At 46.3% G+C, this 23,325-nt stretch overlaps 1 protein-coding gene across 1 annotated transcript; it reads right to left on the bottom strand.

Moving 5' to 3' along the window:
* Positions 1–3,535: 3,535 nt before the first annotated feature.
* LOC135822559 (succinate dehydrogenase [ubiquinone] iron-sulfur subunit, mitochondrial-like) lies at positions 3,536–23,298 on the bottom strand. The gene is made up of 10 exons (XM_065335364.1): positions 23,130–23,298; positions 22,962–23,030; positions 15,249–15,304; positions 13,486–13,571; positions 12,750–12,807; positions 11,764–11,842; positions 11,453–11,569; positions 5,511–5,639; positions 4,718–4,813; positions 3,536–3,907 (listed from the first exon to the last, which is right to left on the bottom strand). Exons 1-10 carry the CDS (start codon positions 23,178–23,180, stop codon positions 3,851–3,853), a joined length of 798 nt encoding a protein of 265 aa, XP_065191436.1. The 5' UTR covers positions 23,181–23,298; the 3' UTR covers positions 3,536–3,850.
* Positions 23,299–23,325: the final 27 nt, after the last annotated feature.

Here is a 23,325-nt window from a genome sequence, read left to right as displayed (position 1 = left end):
ATGCTATAATTTAAATGGAATATAAGCTTCACCCTCGTGTTTACGGGAAAAAAACCCTTCTTTGTTCTGGCTATATAGAGCTTTTTCAACTGAGGTTGGACTAACGGTCACTTTCTGGGGTCAGGTGCAAGAAATTTTTGAATCGCGCGAAGCCCAGTTCACGTTCACTTTGTATGGGAATTGATGCATGAAGGCGAAGAAGCAGTAGAATCTGTCCCCACAGGATACCGCGATTCCGCGGACGCGCAATTTTCTGCGTTATTGGCTGTCATCCGCGTTTTCGAGAGATTTTGCATAAAACCCGCGTTATTCATGGATGTACAAGAAAATAGTACATTACGTTGAAAATGTACTACAAAGTCGTACCGGTGCATGAGTTTGTACGACAAAGTTGTATACTTGCATGAAACTGCATGCTAATAGTAGTAGTAGTAGTAGATTTTATTATTTTACTAGGGGAGTCCCAACAGGCGTTGCCTTTTTACTGGGAACCCTAGATGAATTTTACCATGTTTACATACAGAGTAAGAGACGCTGCTAAAGTTGTACAAATGACAGAGAATTCGTGCATAATTCCGCATTTTACCGCATGTTTGCCGCATAAAGCGGGATTCACAGAAGCTTTTTTGCGATGCGACGCGATCTGCGATGGACGCGTGCGATGCGAACTCGCGAAATACCATTCACAGAAGAAGTCAGCGATGCGACAAAGTCTTGCTGATTTGGGTACGTCACCATGGTATTCGCGCGGTTTGGTACAACTTATACAAATTTATAGGCAACTCTTAAGTCAGCGATGCGACAAAGTCTTGCTGATTTGGATACTCACCATGGTATTCGCGCGGTTTGGTACAACTTATACAAATTTATAGGTAATTCTTGAACCTTTGTACAACTTTGCTGTAGAAAAGGCCAACATCGTACGCCAAATCGCTTGTCGCATCGCAAAAGTTGAGCCAAGCTCAACTAACTTCCGCGATGGCCCTGTTGCGGCAGTTGCGTGGGGTCCGCGATGGTTGCGATTTGGGGATTTCCCGGTTTCGCGGCTGTCTCGCATCGCAAAAAAGCTTCTGTGAATCCCGCTTAAAGCGGGATTCACAGAAGCTTTTTTGCGATGCGACACGCGATGCGACGCGACGGACGCGTGCGATGCGAACTCGCGAAATACCATTCACAGAAGAAGTCAGTGATGCGACAGCATCTTGCTGATTTGGCTACATCACCATGATATTCGCGCGGTTTGATACAACTTGTACAAATTTATAGGCAACTCTTGAACCTTTGTACAACTTTGCTGTAGAAAAGGTCAAAATCGTACGCCAAATCGCTTGTCGCATCGCATCGCAAAAGTTGAGCCAAGCTCAACTTCTGCGATGGCCTGCGATGGCCCAGTTGCGTGGGGTGCGACATGGCTGCGATTTGGGGTTTTCCCGGTTTCGCGCCTGTCGCATCGCATGTCGCATCGCAAAAAGCTTCTGTGAATCCTGCAATTATGCGCATAATTTTAGGATTTCGTCCGCGTTATTCTGTGGGGACAGTAGAATGGCGCCCCACTTGATGTTCGACGCTCGTGTCAGAGCGGTTGCCAAGAAGCCCTTCCATGGCTTGGACGGAAAAAACAAGCTTCAGAATCGCTCCAAGCGTGGTGGAGACAAACCTGTCACATTTCATAGAATTTTAATGCGTCTTGACATGCGACCTATTCACCACAATCTCGGGGTAGTGGCGGGAACGGCGTCCTTGAAAAAGCTCTATAACCCTCCATGTCTAGTACTTTTTTTAATACTTCAAGCCAAGGGGCACACACTAGGGGTGAAACGAGTATCTATTTTGACCAATCGATCACTCGTTCATAATATTCGATCGAGTATCCGATTATTTCGAGTATTTTATCAAAATTCAAAAGCACTAGATTTGCGAGTTCTCGACCAATTCGGAAGAAATTATCTGTGAACATAGAACAAAAGTCGCCAATGTCTTGTACAGAGTGTAAAGTAACGATTTTCATCAGTACTTTTATATCTCAGAACGTTACTTGCCGTGGTGATCGCATCGTCCAAGTCTTAAAATACTGACTCAAACCCATGCATAACGCATGCATACCAGTGGACCAGCGGTACAACAAAATCATCCGCGGAAACCACGGAATCTACACTTTTGCCCGCGGAATTTGAATTTTTTAGGGTAAATTAGTAAAATTACTACTCAGAAAGCAGCAGAAAATCTACTTCGCGATCTGTTGGAGCTCTTGCCAGTGTGGGTGAGTGCAGGATCCAAAATTCTTCACTCTCATGTCAGTTTGTGACTGCAAAGGATAGTGTGAAAAGTGCTCCTTCATGCAACTAGTTGTCATATCCTCTACAAGGAGGGTGAAAACTTGCAGAAAGTGCCGCAGATTTTTGATTTTACCACAGAAAATGCCACAGAAAACCCCCCTTTTCCCTGCGGAATTTTGAATTTCCCAAAGGGACAGATATCTGGACTACCACAGTCACAGTTGGTGCCGAGTCAACTATGACCTCACACATTCCGAGTCAACTATGACCTCACACATTCCGAGTCAACTATGACCTCACACATTCCGAGTCAACTATGACCTCACACATTTCTATGGACTGTTATTGTTGGGTTGCTGCCCCGAACAAGTGAAGGGTATTATGATGCTATAACATGTGCCCAACCACCGGTGCACCTCCACTGTTGATGCTGAGGACACTGCTGTATATCGCCAACTTCAATTGTAACTTAGCAGCATCCATTGGATGTTATTGTGACCCTTGCTTTACAGCTCAGCTGCCTTTTTTTAAAGAATGTTTTGGAGACTACAGTCCATTCACAAAAAGATGGGCCCTGGCTCTGGCGAGCTCCCGTATTAGGTGATTTTTCAAGATTTTATCGTACACAGTGCTGTGCTGTGAAATTTGAAATTTGAAAAAGGGTCCAAAAAGGGTACCTGAACTGGGGTTCGAACCGTACAATGCACTGTTGCAGGCAGGGTCAAACGGCCTGGATTTTGATGGGTTTTCCCAATTCAGTGCTCTTGGGGCAAAACCTGGCCGAAATCCTATTCTTGCTGTGGCTTGCTTTTTGGAGAAATAGACTTCAGAAACATAATTGGAAGAGGATTCCATAGGGGATTGCAGAAAAACATTCTAAAAAAACTCGTTTCACCCAGTTATGGCCAAAAGCTAGAAGTCCATCTTTTTCTGAATGGACTGTAGGTAATAAATTTTGTCTTTTTTTAGTACTGCAAATCATCCGCAGACTGATGGCTAAACAAAAAGAATGAAAATGTTGATTGGTTAGACTCAGTGTAATAGTGTACCTTTCCTTTTCAGTTTTCACACTTACTTTGCACCTCACCCTACTCACTTCGTTGCTACTGCTCACACCATCAGTTCACCACTTGTTTACTGACCAACAAGTATTGTTCAGCCAACGTTTACACTGCACATGCACAGAACTAAACCAGGGTGCCATTGAGTACTGGAATCATTACCTACCCCCCCCCCCCCACACATAAATTACATGCAAATTCTCAGTTTACACCATAAGTTTTTAAAGTTACACTGTGTACAGCAATCAGGTAACATGTGGCAGCTCTGCATCTGCATCTGCGTGTATTTCATGTGGCAACTAAACTCCTGTGCGCTTGGCATGCCTGCAATACACTGGATTTGCAAAGAGAACTTGCGCAAAACAAAAACCCTCAAGAAGAGTGGTTCAAAATCTGAACTGTGATATGTGTGTAGCATGTCCAAATTGACCAACCTGAATAAAATAGTCAATGTCAGCCTATAAGTCTACAATCTCCACCAAAACTAAGATTCTAATAATAGCATTGGAACAACTAGTGGGCAACCATTAGTTTCTTGACTTCAGCAATAGCCTTGCCTGGGTTGAGACCCTAAAAATAGCAAAACACAGGACAGAGAGATGAAGAGATGGGTAAATAAATGTAAAGATAGATTTCAACTCCCTCCACTATAAAAAGGAGCAAGCCGTAAACATCGATATTTGTTCAAGACAATAATTATATTCATGTAGGTACTACTGTAAACCCAGAAACGTTCGGATGGGTGTGAAGCCGCGAAAGTGGGCGCTGTAGGCTCATCAAATTGACTCCAATCGCAAACATTTGCAGGCGCAAAATGGTCACCGCAGTTGGCGAATTAAAACAGGCGCAAACGATTCCGGGTTTACAGTATACATGTATAGTCACACACTAGGGATTAGTTTCAACTTGAAATGTACAGAACAAAAACACTTCAGCTGAGACGTTCTCTTCCCAAATGGCCGTGCATGTGTGCGCAGTTGGATGAAAAGGACTCTTTCCTGTCCACCGAGGGTAGGTTGTACTCAAGTTTCACTGTGTGTATTCAAACCAAATGAAAAGATTGGTTTCGGATTTTCAGCTGTGAACAAATGAAGCTGCTTGATGCACTGAAGGAAGGCATAGCACCCCCGTCACGTAGTTTGCGGATGGTAAATAGATCATCCCAGGTGCATTATTATTATTACTATTATTTGCATTTTCGCGTCATCGTCAATCAAATGATTGATGATTTCGCTTATGCTGAGTGGTGGTAAACAGAAATCAAATATGGAAGATGCTGATGTCAAGGCAGAAAACAACATGAAGGACGGAAAAAAGAAAACAGTGCATACTATGTTTTAACCCGGCCATTCCATGAACAGTAGCAGGTTGGTAGCTTACCTTGGGGCAGGTCTTTGTGCAGTTCATGATGGTATGGCATCGGTACACAGAGAATTCATCTCGTAGCATGTCAAGACGCTCCTTCAGATAATCATCCTGAAAATATCCAACAACACCGGCCAAAACGATGATGACAACAACAACAGCAACATTGTGAGAATTTTAAGATTTACGCACAAAACTAACAAGTCAAACAACAGTAACGACCTTCCAGCAAGATGGGATAAGCAGATCAACACCTTCCAGCAAGATGGGATAAGCAGATCAACACCTTCCAGCAAGATGGGATAAGCAGATCAACACCTTCCAGCAAGATGGGATAAGCAGATCAACACCTTCGTTCCATGGCAAGTTTGTGAACACTCTGTTCTTACCATCGTCAACTTCAGCAGTTTGAAATTCATGAGAGATACCAGGATTCTTATACCCAACCCTGCAGTCTTGAAGATCAAGATTCTGGGGCGGAAAGGGTTGGTTTTATTTGTTGTGGGAGAGACCTCAGAGACCGCAACAGCTTATATAACTGCTTCAGTAGAAGACATTACGTAGGAAGAGTTCGACCAATGTAGAAACAGAAAAGGCGATGCTGACAATCCGACAAAGACAATCAAGTCAAAAATGTTGCGATGCGCGAAGCGACAATTGTAAAGACGCGGATGTTCTTTTTCCAGACTCAGTTGAGCATGACATAGTGTCCTGCTGGAGTCTCACAAGTCTAGAGTTGTGTTAGGTCAAGAAATGCAATATGGGCGAGGACTATACCACTACGGGGAGATACTGAAAGGTCACTTACACGGCTGTCGACCATCCAGCGGTATGCTTGCATGAGCACAGCCGGTCCAAGATACTTATCACTGTTCCACCAGTAGCTAGGGCAAGAGGTACTGCAGCAAGCGCAAAGAATGCACTCGTATAGACCGTCCTGCGAAACAAAACACATGACAGTGTTGGTATTTAGACAGGAACACAGGAACTTTATTCATCCGGAATACCCATTCCCCTACAAACATGTAACCAAGAGTAAATAAGCTCATAAAAAAGTGTGAGTGATACAAGATCTCCGACAGCGAAAACTCACATCACGTGTTCCAAGTACGATGTGTACTACCGTAATGTCGCGTAAAAAAGCATGACTCGAATAGAAGGCGATTTTTCGAAGCGCGTCGTGACAGAGAAGCACGATTTGAATAGAAGCCGTGCTTCTTTTCAAGACAAAAATGTTGCAACTAGAAACACCGTATAACTGCAGGCCGCGTACGGCAGACTGCAGAGTACATGTGCAAGTACTTGCACATGCACAGTACAAGTCATGCATGACAGTGCAGTGCACTAGTGCGCGCGCACTGCACTGTTGCAGTCTGCCGGTTCGTGTCGCGCACTGGAGTGTAGACTGTAGTTCACGGGGCCCTCGGTAGTGTCACAGCCATGGCTAGCCAGGGAGAAAAAATTGCTTCGACCCTAGCAGTCAATCCTCATTCTCCTCTTGAGGATTCACCGGCAGCAGCTGCAAAGATGCCGACGACAGGAAAGAGAAAGAACTACAGCCTTACCTTCAAGCTGACTGTCATCAAGTCCGCGAAGGAAACATCGTGCAGTGTTGCCAGTCGCCTCCACAACGTGAACGAGAGCATGGTTTGTCGCTGGAAACAGAAGGAGGCCAATGGAGTAGAGAAATCCATAACCTGTCGTGGTCGTGCACGGGCGCGCTAGTCGGCGGTGGCGAAAAGTTGCTTTTACGTGACCTTGGAGATGAGCTGTTCGGATGGATCGTCACGGAGCGCCAGCAATGTCGACGAGCGACACGGAAGTCGAGCAATGGCTAAGCAGACAAGCAGTCGGGCAATGGCTAAGCAGATTCACGACGAGCAAGGAGGGCAGGAATCAGTCAATGCCAGTGCTGGATGGTGCGGGAATTTCATGGAGCGTCGTAAACTAACGACAAGAGTGAAGACACACCAGAGCCATCGAACTCCTGCTGACCTGATCCCCAAGTTGACGGACTTCCTTGTGTTTTTCAGAAAGCTGTTCGCCGACAACAACGATTTAAGCCCTGCCAACATCTTTGCCATGGATGAGACTGCCGTTTGGTTTGATGCGACTAGCAACCGGACAGTCAACGAAATTGGCGCCAGGACAATCAGCTTGGCCTCAACAGGGCATGACAAGCGAAATGTCACTGTGGCACTGATGACATCTGCGTCTGGTGCAAAGCGGCTGCCCTTTGTCGTCTTCAAAGGCAAGGGCAAGACGGCAGAGGACAGGGAGCTGAAGGCCCGCCGGGACATCGTAGTAGCATTCTCTGACAACGGATGGTTCAACAATGAGTTGACAATTGATTGGTTTCAGAGAGTGATGGGTTCCATGGCCTTTGGAAAGAGGCTTCTTGTGTGGGATTCTTATCGCTGCCATCTTACCGACTCCGTCACTGCAGAGAGGCGCCAAAAATGCATCCTGAGTGCTGTGATCCTTGGTGGATGCACCCTGCTTGCCAGCTGGAACAAGCCCTTCAAGAGCAGCATCCGGGACTTGTATGATGAATGGCTGGCAACAGGTGACAAGACTTACACCGCCGGAGGCAACGTCCGTCCCATTACGAAGTCGAAGCTGTGCGGCATCGTCGTGAAGTCATGGTGTTCCCTGTCACCGGACCTCATCAAGAACTCCTTCACCTGCTGCGGCCAGGTTCCTGGGGCCACTGTTGACCAGGTGTCCTGCTCCAAGGATGGTCGTCCCGCTGCTGATGGCCGAGAACGTCTTGAAGAGCTGGTCTCATTGCTGCCTGCGCAGCTGCAGCCAGCCAATGCTGTGGAAGACTTCGAAGATGAGCTTGACCAAGAGGCTATTGTTCTTGGTGAAGTGGCTGCTGATGACGGTGTTGCTGGCGGCACCTCCAGTGACATGACGACGACGATGATGTCGACTTTGCTGCGACCGCTGATTCAGCTGCGACTGAGGACTCTCTCTTGACATGAATCTGCTGCGACCGCTGATTCAGCTGCGACTGCCGACTCTCTCTTGACAGATGAATCTGCTGCGACCGCTGATTCAGCTGCGACTGCCGACTCTCTTGACTGAAGAATCTGCTGCGACTGCTGGATCTACTGCAACTGCTGACCTTGAAGTGGCTGATGTTGCCATGGAGATTGCCGATATCGATGATGATCTTGTTGTAGTACTGTAAGTGTAAATTTCCACCCTGGCTTTCCAAATCTTTGTTTTGTTGCCGGCAGATTTCAGAGTCTTTGCACGAGCAAAAAATTGTTGTGAATTACTTACCTTAGGGGTCGTCCGTATTTTTCGAAAAATTAAAAATCCGTCCTCAGGCAAAAAGGGGGTGGGTGGTCAAGAGTGCTGGCGGAATTTAATTTTTTGATTTTTCATACTTTTTTTGCTCCAGTGACTTTCATACATTACACTTGTTGCACTGAGCTGACTGTGTACTCGTACTGTACTGTAGTGTAGACGTAGTGTAGGATCGATTGTCGCAAATGTTAGGTACCTCCTCCCATACCTTTTCTAGCTGGCCTGCATGCACTCGCGTACTCACCGTTTGTCTCCTTTTGTTCCGTTGGCCTGGGTAGCTACTTGCGCGCCCATAATTGCCATAGCTACCCAGGTCCTTTATCTTGCCGTTCAGACTTGATCTTTCTCTCTTTCTCACTCTTCAATAATCACCATGTAGTCGTTTCGTTCGTCCTGGTCTTAGTCATCCCGTCTCTAACGAGAGGAAGCTCAGGGCCCTACGCTATGCTTTTTTTGCCTTGATGACGGAGACAAAAAAAGCATAGAGATGTCATAAATTCTTATAAATTTCTCCTTTTTTTTTTTAAGACAAACCTGGGATTCGAACCCGCACTGTCGCCCTGCATGCATCCCCCGATACACTTCGCATACATACTAATTCTTCCAAGTTGCTTCACATTACGATCTTGCATTTGAAAGCCCTATTTGAATATGCATTGTGGCCAGCCGTCTTTGATGGTACGGTACGGGGCAGGTACGGGACAGGTACGGTCGAGGGTAATACGACACCGTCTACCGCCTTGATGACCTAGGCAAAAAAAGCATAAGGATGTTATAAAATTTTCAATTCTCCTATTTTTTTAAGGCATAACCTGGGATTCGAACCCGCACTATCGCCCTACATGCATTCCCCCATACACTTCGCATTCATACTCATTCTTCCAAGTTGCTTCAGTGAATCACGTTATGATCTTGCATTTGAAAGCCCTATTTGAATATTGCGGCCAGCTGTATGTGGCCAGCTGTGTTTGATGGTACGGTACGGGACATATACGGGATAGCGCCAGGCGTGACACAAACACACAAACAAACACACAAATACCAAATTAAAGCTGTGTGGACCCTGGCTAGCGCCAGACGTTACTGAAGTAACGTCTTCTGCATAGCTACGGGAATAAATGTCGTTCCACTAACTTGTTCCCGTTGTCCGTTGTCCTAATTCATACTCAACATTGGCGCCCGACCATTGCTCGGAACCCACGACCCTCGTCCTCAACCGCCATTCGTCTCGTCTATGTCAACCTCGTCTCGTCCAAGTCATGCAGGTCAGCTACTTTCTTTATTTCTCTCTTTCTTTTTCATCCGTCCTTCGTCGTCAAATTTATTTTCGGTTTATTTTATTTTGGGATTTTTGTAGTGTGCGTGTGTGTGTACGCGCGCGCGCGCGCGCGTGTCCTTCATTAATATTAGGGGTCCGATCATGGTGAGCCACGCTCTTTTACTTGTGTCGTATATTAAAGTGTAACTAGGCTGTATTAGCCGTGCAAAATACTAGTAATCAGAATGCAATTCACGTTCCTCGTCAAACTCCAATAGTTATTTTTGTGCCATTTTTTTGAAGGGGCGTTTGGGCCCGTTGTTATTGGCAATGTACACACTATAAGTAGTACAGGAACGTTGTAATGACCTGTAGTGCATTTTTAGTACACACTTTTGTGAGGCCCGTGCGTTGTGTGTGTGTGTTTTTTGTTGTTTTTTCTTCTCTTCTTCCTCGGTCATTGTTTCTCTCTATTTTTCTCATCGTCTTATTATTTCCCGCGAGGTCGCGGTTCTTTTTTCACTCAGGGGAGGTATGTTAGGTACCTCCTCCCGTACTCACCTTTTGTCTCCTTTTGTTCCGTTGGCCTGGGTAGCTACTTGCGCGCCCATAATTGCCATAGCTACCCAGGCCCTTTATCTTGCCGTTCAGACTTGATCTCTCTCTTTCTCACTCTTCAATAATCACCACGTAGTCGTTTCGTTCGTCCTGGTCTTAGTCATCCCGTCTCTAATAAATGTCGTTCCACTAACTTGTTCCCGTTGTCCTAATTCATACTCAACACAAACACCAGTATCTACTATGTTGACTTTTCATGTAGTTGTAGGACGGTGCATGGCCGTGACGTTGGTAGACCTACTACTCACTGTACTTAGCTACTACTAGTACTTGACACAGGTGCAGTCAGAAAACATGGGGTCTATTTTCGAGCTGGGCATCGGTAAAAATCAAAAAATTAATGGGAAAAATGGGGGGTGGGTGGGTGGGTCAGAGACAATTTTGCACGAGGACGGATTTTTTAATTTTTTCGAAAATTACGGACAACCCCTTAGCATGTTTATTGTTTTTAATACTGTCGACTTGATTTTGACCTGATTTTGACCTGATTTTGACCTGATTTTGACCTGATTTTGATGTGTCAATTGCAAATCTGAACAGACTCGTGCATCTCAAATATCGCCCTGCCATATTGTTGCATTTTGTATTTCGTTTTCGTGTATTCTCAGACAATTTGCATATTTCAGTCATGAATTTCAAATCTGGCCTATTATCGGGTGACCTGACTGACGTACTGTGACTTTGATGTTGACGTAGAAGCATGTTTTGAATAGAAGCATGGGTTGAACCCCGGCTTATACGGCCGTTAGCACCTGCTTTTATACGCGACATTACGGTATGTACAGCGAAGGCTGGTGTGCTCGCAGTCCGAATATCTGCCATGATCATGCTAATGACTTGGACAAAGCCGGATGTGCTTCTGTCAGGGGTGCTATTTTTTAAATTCATCGGTCGTTAAAAACGGGCTGGGACCGTACTATGGGAACACCACATGATGTGATTTTTCGCTGTCGTATCAGGAGTTTAACACTCTTGGGAGCTTATGTACTCTTGCTATAACTTCGAACCTTCCAAGTTGGAAGGCTGTTGGAGTGCGCATCCAAGACGTGCTAGAGCTGATTGGCAGTTAGTTGTAGAACGTCAGTACCGCTGGTCAGTGTCGTGCAAATGTTATCGAATGAGCTGATTGCCAAGTAACAGGTGGTGGTAGTGGACATTATAGCGTAGCTTGTAGTTCCTTGGTCCTTTTTCTTTCCTATAAATTAATCCTTGGCTCCCCATTCGAGTCTAAAGCTGTGTTCACAACCGTGTACGCGTGAAATCACGCGTTTGTGCGTATTTTTGCTGGCTTTTGGGGCGCCATGCGTACGGAAACGCGCCGAAATGGAAATTCCAACAGGTTGGAATTTTCAGCGCGTATCAGGTGCGTACCAGCGTACATGCCAGTCACTTTCACTGGTGGGGTCAACAAATTAGTACTCGAAGGTGTCGCACGCGCTGAATACAACTTGAATTGCTGTTTTTTTTGTGAAAGCCTGAACGCGCGTTTGGGCACCCATGAACAGCAAGCGTACCGCGCGCCAGTTGTGAACACAGCTTTTAAACTTAGTACTTACCAGTTTTTTGCGGTCATCGACTGATTGCTTGAACTGAGCCTTGCCCTGAATCGAAGCGTCCTTCTTTTTCAGATACGGTTCGATTGAACGGTACTGCTCATAAAAGTGGCTCATGTCCTACAGTGACAGCAACACAATGACAACACACAAACATAATGACAACACGCATACAAGCCAACTCTCTTTGTAGACTGTGATAACATCTGGGTGTGCTTCTTTCCATTGCAGTTACTGGCTACATGAATGGTATAAGATCAAGACAAAGATACAATGTGCATCTTTTAAGCTGAACACTTTCGGGTCTAACTTACCGGAACCAAGTCCTTCACTACATACATATGTGGAAGTGGGCGAATGGTGACGGACTTAGAACTGCCTGCGTCAATTTTACTACACAAGTCAACAACAATATGCACCAAGTACACATATGCACGCATACACACACACACATACGCACACACGCACGTGCACACACACACACACACACAAACAGATTAAATTCACACTTATAGAAGTTATAGGCTATTCAGACTACTGCCAACTGTGACCACGTTTCTACAACGCGTTTGATCAGCGATTGTGCATGATCATTTCAAACAAACACACAAGAGCCAACAATATCGCAGCGCTGGCACTCAAAACAACTTCAAGAAGAAGGGTTTAGACTTCTGCAACTACCGCAATGCAACGTGCGAGCAGCGGCAGCAGCAGAGTTCAAGCACACATCATCCGACCAGTGAACTTTGCGAATGCCAGTTGCATGCCATGTTGTTCAGACCTTAGTACAGCAGCTGGCATCACCCTGGCAGCAGTTACTACATTGTCAGTTTGCTGATTCCCCGCATCAAAGAAGAAACGTGTCAACACCGTAGATCAGAGCCGCACATCACAGGACTCACTGACAGTACGGTGTTAGGAGTATGGTCTTTGCCTGCCTCAAAATCAAGGTTTCGCTTTCGGGAGATGGGGTGCTCTGACGAGATTTTATGGTGTGTGCGGTACTGTAAAACATGTAATTTTAGGTGTATTACAATTTTGGTGTCAGGGACCTGCCAGGTTTCAGGTGTAATTTAGAATTAGGTGACCAGCATTCCCTTCACATACAGTGTATACTCTGGTGCCTTTTAGGCGTAATCTAAATTTAGGTGCTGGTTTTCACTACCGAAACCACCGAAATTAAAGTTACATCGAAAATATCGTGTTTTACAGTATTTGGGCATTCTGGGGTTAACCACTTTTGCAAACAACATCCAACGAGGGATAGAAGGAAATGATACAAAATGCGCAAGAAGATTACCGGATGCAGGCAAGAGTATTGCTTCCATCAATGTTCACACTGCACGATCCACAGATTCCTGGGAAACAATATACAACAGGCATGGCATAACTCATCAAGTCATCATGTCCCTTCACTCACTTCAAATTGAGATGCTTGTTGAGGAGTGTCAATACATGAGCACCAATTCTCTGAGACATATAGTGCCCTCAGCATTCTTACATCATAATGATCACACACACACACACACCTCAGACCTCAGACCTGCCCATCGCGGAAGCGATGATAGCGAACAGCTATGTTAGACATAGCAACTTGTGCTGGGATTACACCATTCAACAGCTTGCAAGGCTGATGAATTGACCGCCACTATTTTTTAGCCTGGTATCCACCACACATCTGATTGAAGTGGCTTTTTCTGGCCAGTGAATCCCTATTTTTCATTTTTTTCATTTTTTTTTACACACACACCACACCACATACATACTCCGGCATACACTGGCAGAATGAGAAAGAGAAGAAAGACATGTGCGACCATAATCGTCGGGAATTGAACCCGCAACCTCTCGATTGGAAATCGACTGCACATACCACTGCACCATATGGGACACACACACACACACACACACACACACACACACACACACACACACACACACACACACACACACACACACACACACACAATCTGCAGGTGTAGTATTCTCGTCTCACAGACACTTTGCTGCTTTGTCTTCCATTCATTCAGTGGACTCACCTTCACGACATGATCGGCGGAAGGTTAACGTTGGGTCAATTTCATTCTTGATCTTAATCAGTGCGTCCAAAACCATGGGACCACAGCTGTCACAAGCACAAAGACACACATGCACAGCAAGACACAGTTAAGTAAAGAGAATATGTGGAGGAGCACTGCTAGCATCCGCATCTCCAAGGCTGTTGTAGGATTTAACCCTTTACCAGTCTCCATAAGTGAACCGATAATGTAGGATCAGTTTGTTTGGCCCGCGTTTCTAGTGCGTTTTGTTGTTAGGAGACAGCTAAAATGGCACTCTACGCGTAGCTGAGGTACAATGCTTTCCAATGGTGTATACAACAAGCATACTTAGGGGCCATCCGTAGATAACAACATTTTGTCACGAAAAAAAGCCAACGAAGAGACGACAATTTCAATACAAATAATATATTAGGGTACCTCAAAATATGGTCTCTTCACTGCATACGTCACTTAAAAAATTTATTATTAAAAATGAATTCACCAAATTTTCGGCCATGGCCCATCTTCAGGGTGAAAACAGTCAACTAATGCCAACAAAAACTGAAACAAGCAGATATACTGTGTGGTGCTGTAGGAAGGTGATGAGAATGTCTTCATCTTTGTCTTCACACCCATGGATCCAGCTATACTGCATACTTTTGCATTCTATTCTCCATGTCGCACTAACACACATTCACATTTACAGACACTTTCTCCCAACACCTTTCACCATTGCTACTACACATACAGCATACACACATTTCTAGCACATTTTCCCCTTCCTTCCACTAGCCCAGTCTGACGCGAACCGTGAATTTTTTTCTCCTGACACCTTTCGCCATTCCAACATTTCATTTCATTTCATTTCCAGCAGGTGACCAGCTTTCCCTTCACATACAGTGCATACTCCAGTGCCTCTTCGGTGTAATCTAAATTTAGGTGCTTGTTTTCTCTACCGAAATCACCGAAATTAAAGTTACACCGAAAATAACATGTTTAGCAGTAGTTGACTGTTTTCACCATGAAGATGGACATGGCCAAAAATTTGGTGAATTCATTTTTTTAAAAGTGATGTATGCAGAGGTGTGTCTTTACCACCATATTTATCAACCATAAGTACAGCTGCAGTGGTGTCTTCAACTTCATTCTCCCGAGTCAAGCTCCATATGAAGACATCCAAGAAGAAGATTGCCTGATAAGTCCAGCGGGGACGAAACGTACGTCGCAATCGAGCTATGTCGTTGCTGTGTCATCTTCTATGTGCCATGCACTACTAGATATACCAGCCTGCTATGCCGGATACCGCCAACCATGCATCGACCAGGAACCAGGAGCCAGGCGCGAACTGATGGTGGTGGTGGTGAGAAGGAGAGCTCTGTGCCAGAACTTTGCAGCCTAGAGAGCGTGTGTGGGCAGGCGTGTGTTTACCGCCATATTGCCAGGTGTGTCTTTACCACCATATTTATCAACCGTAAGTACAGCTGCAGTGGTGTCTTCAACTTCATTGTGCAGCGAAGAGACCGTATTTCGAACGTTCGAGTCAAGGTACCCTAATAAAATGTGCAAGTGGCTGCAATGGAGTCTGCGAGTGCTTAGAAATTTATTTAAAATACAGCTATGAATAATATGATCCACTGTATGCGCAGTCATTATGAACATATATCAACAGTGACTCTAGGGGTCTAAGGGGCACCAGCATCACCACATGACCACGTCTATGGAAAGTGGCAGCACAACAAAATGAGTAGGGCATCCAAACTAACTTGTTCATATCCACCATGTACTCCTGCATCCTTGGCTTCTGGGGTGAGTCCGGATCCTGAGCAAATAGAAACAAAGAGTACAAAGGAAATGAGTTCAAATGACCCTCATAGCACAGGTACAGTGGCTTTGTTAGAGCCGATATTACTATAATCTACAGACAAAATGGTAAAGTCCGCACATCCGCATTACAATCGGCTGTATAACAATTGTGTTGAGAGAACTTGAGAAACACAACCAGCTTGACCTTTCACCGGCCGATAAATCGCACAACTGAATGGCGACGAGATACGGACAGACAATGAGCCATGTTTGCCGTCAGCCAAGCCATTAGCACATGGTACACTGGTACGGCGACAACGATGACCACGCATGCTGGAAACTGCTCACCGGAGCAGGCCAAAACTGATCACAGTACGCCATGACAACAGAAAAGGGCTCACATTTCTTGTCGGCAAGCAAGGAACACCGTCGCTTCAGGAAGGCTGCCAAAGCCTTACCGCATCCACCAGTGGCACTGAACACCAAGGGAACAAATGACGATTGGTCAACTTCTCTTACTCGTTTCTCATGTGACCGGCGCTTCACCATGTCATGGGGAGCGTAAGTGGAGTGTGTTGTATGGTATTCTTTATTTTACTTTGCAAAGTCAAACGGGATCGTTGCCCAATAATATGATAGCGAAGGGCGAGGTGGGGGTGGTGATATTACATACTAATTATTAGTGGTGAAACGAATATTCGAACATTCGAACATTCGTTCGGTTGGTCACATTCGAATATTCTTTAAGTCGCATTCGAGTATTCGTGACGTCACTTCAAACGCAGTGAATGTACATACATGCATGCCAAACACAGTACAGACAGTGCGTACAGCCTGCTTGTGACTTTGTACTGCATGTTTGCACATGTATGTGCATACTGGACTGCCAATGTTGCACATAACACGTATGAACTTCGAAGTAGCCTTATGTGGTGGTGCATTTTATGTGGCACAACCAATTGTCATGCCTAATAGTAATGACAATATCCATAAAATGACTGAGAGGAGGGCATGTGATGTCATCTGTGTTACCAAAAGAATATTCGTGCGTTCGTTCGTTAAGCCAAAGAATATTCGGCTACTAGGTTTTGACATTCGTTTCACCACTACTAATTATCTGCCGTAATCAAACGTGTGCAAACTCAGTAGGAAGGGATAGAAGAGCAGAAGAACGGCAGAAGGCTGAATGCAGGCAAGGCGTATCACTGTTGTGTAAGTATGCACTCTAGTTTGGTAAGGACATGTGGCAAAAGCACTAGTGGTATCACAGTATGGGCGGTGAGACATTACTAGTAGTATCACGGTATAGTCGGCCAGGCATTAGTCAGGAATGCACTGTAGTCATACATCGCAGCAATACGGCAGGCAATTCAGTTTAAACCTAGGGAGCCACGAGATGGTCCGCACATCTTCCGGTAGAAGGTTCCACAAAACAGCACTTGCCACCGTGGGCCGGGATTTGCGTCGCGAGTGAGGCTTTGCTGGCTGAGAAGCCTTCCGGTTTGTTGGCGACGTGTTCTTCTGTCGGTTGGACGAGAGATGAGGGTAGTTAGGGAGGGGCTGATCCGTACTCGGAGTAGCCTCCACACGAACACGGGCAGCTTACGCTTGCAGAGTTCCGTGAAGCGGAATAGACTGTTCTTGGTCAGCAGAGGTTGGGTAGGGACAGAGCCAAGTTTAAGGCAGCGAAGGGTTAAACACCCGTACACCAAAGAATGTGCGCTCAAACTGGCTGTCCTACACTCCACTTGCTGTGATGCCGAGCCGGGCACTGTCATCTCTGATGGCTGTCCTGAGGCGAAGATATTCACCGGTGAGGGGCTGGACTGGTGACTCAAGGGCAACATCTTTGGCGACCTCACGGAGTGGCACAGTTGTGGAGTTCGTTGTGGTGCATCGTTAGGTATCCCCCCCGTCGGGCAAGACAGAGCGTGGGACACATTGAACCACTTCCCACATACAGGTGGAGGGCAGTTTACTGGGAAGCCAACCATGCCGCAGGGCGAGGCCGCCACGAAACGCATGTGGCTTTGTGGATTACAAAGCCCAGACTGCGGAGAGGTCTGCACGTTGACGATGACCAGCTAGACGCACCCTTTTCAGAAGCTAGCCGAAGGACACAGAGCTCATCCTGGTTCACTTCAGCAGGCACAGCCGTGGCCACAACACGGGTGTACATGTAGCTTCATGGTGCTGAACGAACAGTTGATTTCGCCTGGCACGTGGCAGCTGCAACACCATCCATACTGTCATCTTGCTGCAGGATAGGGTGCGTGAGAGCCGTCGTGATGGACACGGACGAGTAAAACTGACGGGACAAGGTGCATGGGGTTACTAGACCTAGCACTAGTAGCCATGTACAGTCAACTTTGCGTATAACGACACTCGGCCGGGCATCAGAAAAGTGTCGTTATTCGAGAAGTGTCGTTATACCCGAAGTCTCATTATACGTATACAGGTAGAATGGATTTTGCTCTGGGCATGGAAATTCGTTATTCGCGAATTGTCCTTATATCCACAGTCGTAATTAGCGAAGTTGACTGTACATGCTAGCACACAATCATTGGTAGTACTGTAAATATACAAATTTTCGGCAGCTATTTAATTTCGGCTATATTCGGCACCGACCCAAAACGCCTAAATTAAAACGCCGATGAAATTTTTCACAGCATCTGTCGCAATACTATGCCCTCTACCCCACGCCAAAAGAGGATTTGTGACGTAACAGTGTATGGTTGACATTTTTTGAGCTCTGATATTGCTGTCATAAGTATGTCCTCAACAGCCCTGGGCGGCTTATCGCCCCAGGAAATACGGAAACGGACTGTCTTTCTGGACCTTACCGACAGCCTTTACGCGAAACCTTTCGGAGCGCGAAGCGGTGAGTTAATCACTGCATTGGAATCAAGTACAGGTTCGAAGGAAACTGTCATTGGTATCCAGTATGTAGGTCGGCTTTGTAGGCTGACTTTAAACTCTGCAAAAGCTCAAGAAACACTGAGCTCAAATGGAATTGTTGTGGCTGGTGAACGTATTTCTGCCACGCCCGCGATCGACACAAGGAACGTAACTGTCCACGTTCAAGAGGTACCACTGTGGGTGGGATTTGAGTGTATACAGAATGCTCTGGCTAGCTATGGAGAGGTGCTGGGGATTACCTTTGCGAAGACCCGCCTTCCCAGTGGTGTGTTCATTTTGAATGGGACTCGATTAGTCACCATACGCCGAAAGGCTGAAAAGGCAACCATTCCCTCCTACATTTCTGTCTCGGGACGAAGGGTTCGGGTTTGGCACCACGGGCAACAGCAAACGTGTCGAGTTTGTGACAGAGTTGGACACGTTGCCAAAAATTGCACGTCCACCACAACCACGCAGACCACGACACCCCCGACGAATACGGATATAGCTAGCAGCGCAGAATGTGCGGCGGATACGGGAACTGACCCCCGCACTGCCGAGAGTTCAACTCTGCAAGTGAACTCAGCCGAAACAAGCGCTTCACAAGCCAAGGAAGTCCCAACGGGGCTCCCCACTGGCGAAACTACACAGCCGGCAAGAGATGCGTCCTCGACCTCCCCTGCTTACCCAACCTTTGCTGCCGTGACCGCTGCCTCCTCTTCCTTGCAGTCAAAACCCGATCTTTCAGATGAAACAGCTGACAACCACACTCTAGAAAACTCAGAAAGCATAGCAGATTCCCATGCCGACACCAACAGTATGGACTCGACGCAGACTGAACAAACAAACAACGACACTAATCTTCACCACAACGACGACCTTGTTCCAAATTCTGAATCATCCGTGGCTGCATGTTCAACAGCTCCAGCAACAAAAACGCAAACTCTTCCGGCAGCATCTCCTCCCACGATCCAATCACCAGCCACCTCCTTGCCTTGTTCGTCCGTTTCCCCCGCCAAGAAACGTCGCCCCACCGAGTTTGATACGTTGCGGTCGGACCCTACTGAAAGCTATTTGAAAAAAAAGAAACACTAAAAAATGATCCGTGTGTGTCTACTAAACTGTCAAAGTGCAGTAAAGAAGATCTCCGAACTGACATATCTATTAGCCGCAAACTCTATTGATATTTTATTAGTAACAGAAACTTGGTTCAACGATTCCCATCATGATGGTCAAGTCTCCATTCCCGACTTCTTCCTACTCAGGAAAGACCGTGTAAGTGACACCCAGAGGCGAGGTGGCGGAGTTGCAATATACTACCACCAGTCTCTCAGTGCATTCATTTCCCGCAGGGCTGACTTGGAGCCTCCTCCTCCTATTGAATGCCTCTGCGTTGAACTTCGCCTCAAAACAACATCGGTTATGCTTTTCAACTGCTACAGGCCTCCGTGGCAGAATATTCAGACATTTTGCCAGGACATATCTGGCAAAATTGAACTTGTGTCAAACACTTGCAAACATAACATTGTCCTTGCGGGCGATTTCAATGCCAAGTTGTCGACTTGGAATGTTGGAGACACCTCTACCCGCGAGGGCCTGACATTACAAGATACCCTGGACAATTTAGGACTATATCAACTAATGCGTGACACACCTACACGTTTCTCCTCCACGGGAACTTCCAAGTCGTTGCTGGATCTCGTGTGCACAAACAACATTGACTTTGTGAAATTCACATCTACGCTTGCACCACTGGGCGACCACACTCCAGTTATCTTCCACTTTGATGCATTGCCACAATCGGCCGACACGACACTCTCGAGGTGGGTGCCTGACTACAGGAATTCAAATTTCAAAGCCTTGTGTGATCACCTCACCCAGCAACCTCTCTCAGACTGTATGACTGGCGCGACTCATGGTGACAGCGCTCTATTTGCCTGGCAAGGTGTTTTTTTATCCACAGTTAATAACTATGTCCCGATGAAACTGATCACGAAGGGTAGCAGGACACGATCGCGCCACAAACCGTGGTTTTCCACCAGTCTTCGCACGCTTCACCGAACTAAAGAACGACTTTTCAAGCGAGCTAAATCTACGGGCCTCCTATGCGACTGGGTCGCCTATAAATTGTCTCGCAACGCTTTCGTTTCAGCCAACAAAACTGCAAGAGATAGCTACTACTCCCGCCTGGGACATGACCTTAATAATGGGTGCCAAACTAGAACATGGTGGAACCGTATGAAGCGGCTATGTGGCATTTCCTCACCCCTTGGGACAATACCAACTTTAGTTTCTGCAAATGGTTGTGACATAGTGACTGACTCTGAAAAGGCAAACCACTTAGCAGACCATTTCGCACGACAAAGTCAGACTCAGAACCAACAAAATCACCAACGGCGTACACAACCCACAGCACCTTGCACACCACAAGCACCACGGCTCGAAAGTTTGTTTGAATTGGACGAGGTTACTCCTGGCCAAGTCTTTGATGAAATAAAACTGCTAAAGGTCCATAAGTCCTCGGGCGGACCCATTTCTAACACTCTTCTGCGGGAGACCGCCTCGGTAATCTGTGATTCTTTGGCAACCCTCTTCAACATTTGCATTCGGACAAGCTCCTTCCCTGGTCAATGGAAAACTGCCGTCATCACACCAGTCCCCAAACCAAAAAAACCATCGCACTCAGCTGAAGGTTATCGTCCAATTTCTATCCTGCCCAGTATTGGGAAACTTTTTGACAAGCTGGTAAACCGACAACTCGTTCGTTTCCTGACGGACAATAATATCCTCAGTCAGACACAATTCGGATTTGTTCCTAAACGGTCCGCAATTGATCAACTCCTTGTATTAACACACAATATATACTCTGCATTGGACCGGCGTTGTACATACAATATGATATTCTTGGATTTCGCGAAAGCGTTTGACAGAGTTTCACACCACGACCTTATCACAAAACTCACCTCGTTTGCCAACACCTCGACCACCCGCTGGTTTGAAGACTACTTGACGGACAGACGCATTCAGGTTCGAGTTAGTGACTCACTGAGTGACCCCCGTCTTCTCTCTGCTGGGGTCCCACAAGGCTCTCACTTGGGTCCAGCCTTATTCCTCCTATATATCAACACCCTGCCTTCGTTAGTGCAATCAGATCTGTATCTCTTTGCCGACGATACAGCATTAGGTAACACATCGTCTTCCGAAGTACAAGAAGACCTGGACGCGTGTGGATCTTGGGCTCTCTCCGTGGGGGGAGATTACAATGCTGAGAAGTCAGCACATGTGGTTTTCTCCTCCTCAACGGACCCTCCTCCCTACACCTTCTCCCTTTTAATAACAGTAACATCCCAACACTCAACGAGCACCGCCACCTCGGAGTCATCTTGGCTCACAACATGTCCTGGCAGCCACATTTCCTTCAAATGATAACGAAATTTCGCCAACGCATTGTTCTGCTGTGCCACATGGCCTCTCGTTTACCGCCTGCCGCCATATTGGCGCTTTACCGCGGATATGTTCGGCCTGTGGCGGAATACGCTAGCCAGCTTTGGTTCTGTGGCGTGCCTGCACGAGATACCGGGTCACTGGACCGCCTTCAGGCAAAGGTCGCTAGACGATACCTGTACCGGAAAGGCTGCGCAGCTGAGTGGAGCACTTCCAAATCCGAGCTCTTTCGTGCAGCCGGTTTGGAATCCCTCAGTTGGCGCAGACACATTGGAGCCCTCTGTCTGGTTTTTAACGTTATAAAGTTTCATCCACACCTTCTTCGTGCATGTCACTTCTCTCTTAGCTCTAGTGCTCGTCGCCCATTCTATCTCTTATTTGCTTCTGCTCAAGGTCCATATCGAAGCCGCCATGTTCTCTCTCATTCCCTAGCTGTATGGAACAATTTGCCAAAGGACTTGCGTGAGATTGCACATGCTCATACATTCAAAAGAGACTTAAAGCGTCATTTCTCTCAGTACTGTTACGACATTGCTGGGATCCCTGGATTTTAAACTGTGTTTTTCATTCTTTTTCCCGTCGCGTGTGCATGTGCTGCTGTTGTCTGGCGCACTCCTGCACGTACTTCTCTGACATCCGATGCTTCATATTTATATTTTTCCCGTCGCATGTGCATGTGCTGCTGTTGTCCAGTGCACCCTGCAAGTACGGCTGACATCCCAGGCTTCCTGTTTTTGTTTATTTGTTTTCTGACGTTTTCTGCTGGCTGAGCTCCTTGCTCTGTGTTTGGTCCGGAGCCACCCCCTGATTTAGGTACCATTGCCTTTGGGTTATCCGTCATAATAATAATAATAATAATAATAATAATAATAATAATAATAAAATAAATCGCCGCCGAAATGTCAAAAATCGTGAAGTGCCGAAATTTTGCAGCGCCGAAATTTTGTATATTTACAGTACGCAAAAGCACTGCAAAGTACGGAAAATCAGAATTCCGAGTACGCAAAACAGACCCAGTTGGTTGGCAGCTCTGAAAATTATTTCTTTTTGTTCATGTTACCCTGAGAACTCTAAATGCTCGCAGCACTGGCCCCCCCCCCCCCCCCCCCCGGGGATTATGCAATGCCAGCGTTTATAGAACAAAAACAATGCAGGATGTGCAGTTGTTTTCACTCAACCTTCCCCTACACGTGAGAGACAGCAAAAAGTTAGGGTACCAGTTTGAGATGAATGGGCTGAAAACCATCATTCCATGTGTGCAATGTACTATCGGTACTTCAAATGTCGGGAAGGAAAGACCGTGGCTATGACACAACTACAGCACTCCTTACCCATCTATAAATGGAGAACTTCTTCAGCTTGGAGGAAGAGGCAGCCGTGGCAGCACATCTCTGCGTGACCTGAGTGGCCAAATCACCAACCAAGAACGGAAAATGCAGTCAACATTTTGCCATATGACCAACCTCCTCTCGCTCAACTCCTAAAATTCTCGCACTAACCAAAAATGAGAGGCCAACAGGACGGAGCTGTCTTGTGAGAGACGCTGCCATTTCGGAACAAATCAAAGCTCAAACTCCTGAAAGCAATTCCTAAACAAGACACTCCCGGCAACACGAACTGCAAAACTGCCAAAAAGTTCCCGCACGCAGAAACTGTGAATCGCCAACCATGCAGACTACTGACTACAGAGTACAG

This window comes from Sycon ciliatum, chromosome 1 (assembly GCF_964019385.1).
Source record: "Sycon ciliatum chromosome 1, ocSycCili1.1, whole genome shotgun sequence".
In the NCBI taxonomy this organism is placed as follows: domain Eukaryota; kingdom Metazoa; phylum Porifera; class Calcarea; order Leucosolenida; family Sycettidae; genus Sycon; species Sycon ciliatum.
The sequence above is the reverse complement of the archived record's forward strand: the minus strand, read 5'-3'. Positions and strand labels throughout refer to the sequence as shown.

Coding starts and splice junctions, on each gene's coding strand:
- LOC135822559 (XM_065335364.1), bottom strand. CDS start 23,180: ATGGCAGCGTCTCTCACAAGACAGCTCCGTCCTGTTGGCCTCTCATTT. Junction 15,305..22,961: donor AGTTCTCCATTTATAGATGG/GTAAGGAGTGCT, acceptor CTATTTGCTCAG/GATCCGGACTCACCCCAGAA. Junction 3,908..4,717: donor GCACAAAGACCTGCCCCAAG/GTAAGCTACCAA, acceptor TGCTATTTTTAG/GGTCTCAACCCAGGCAAGGC.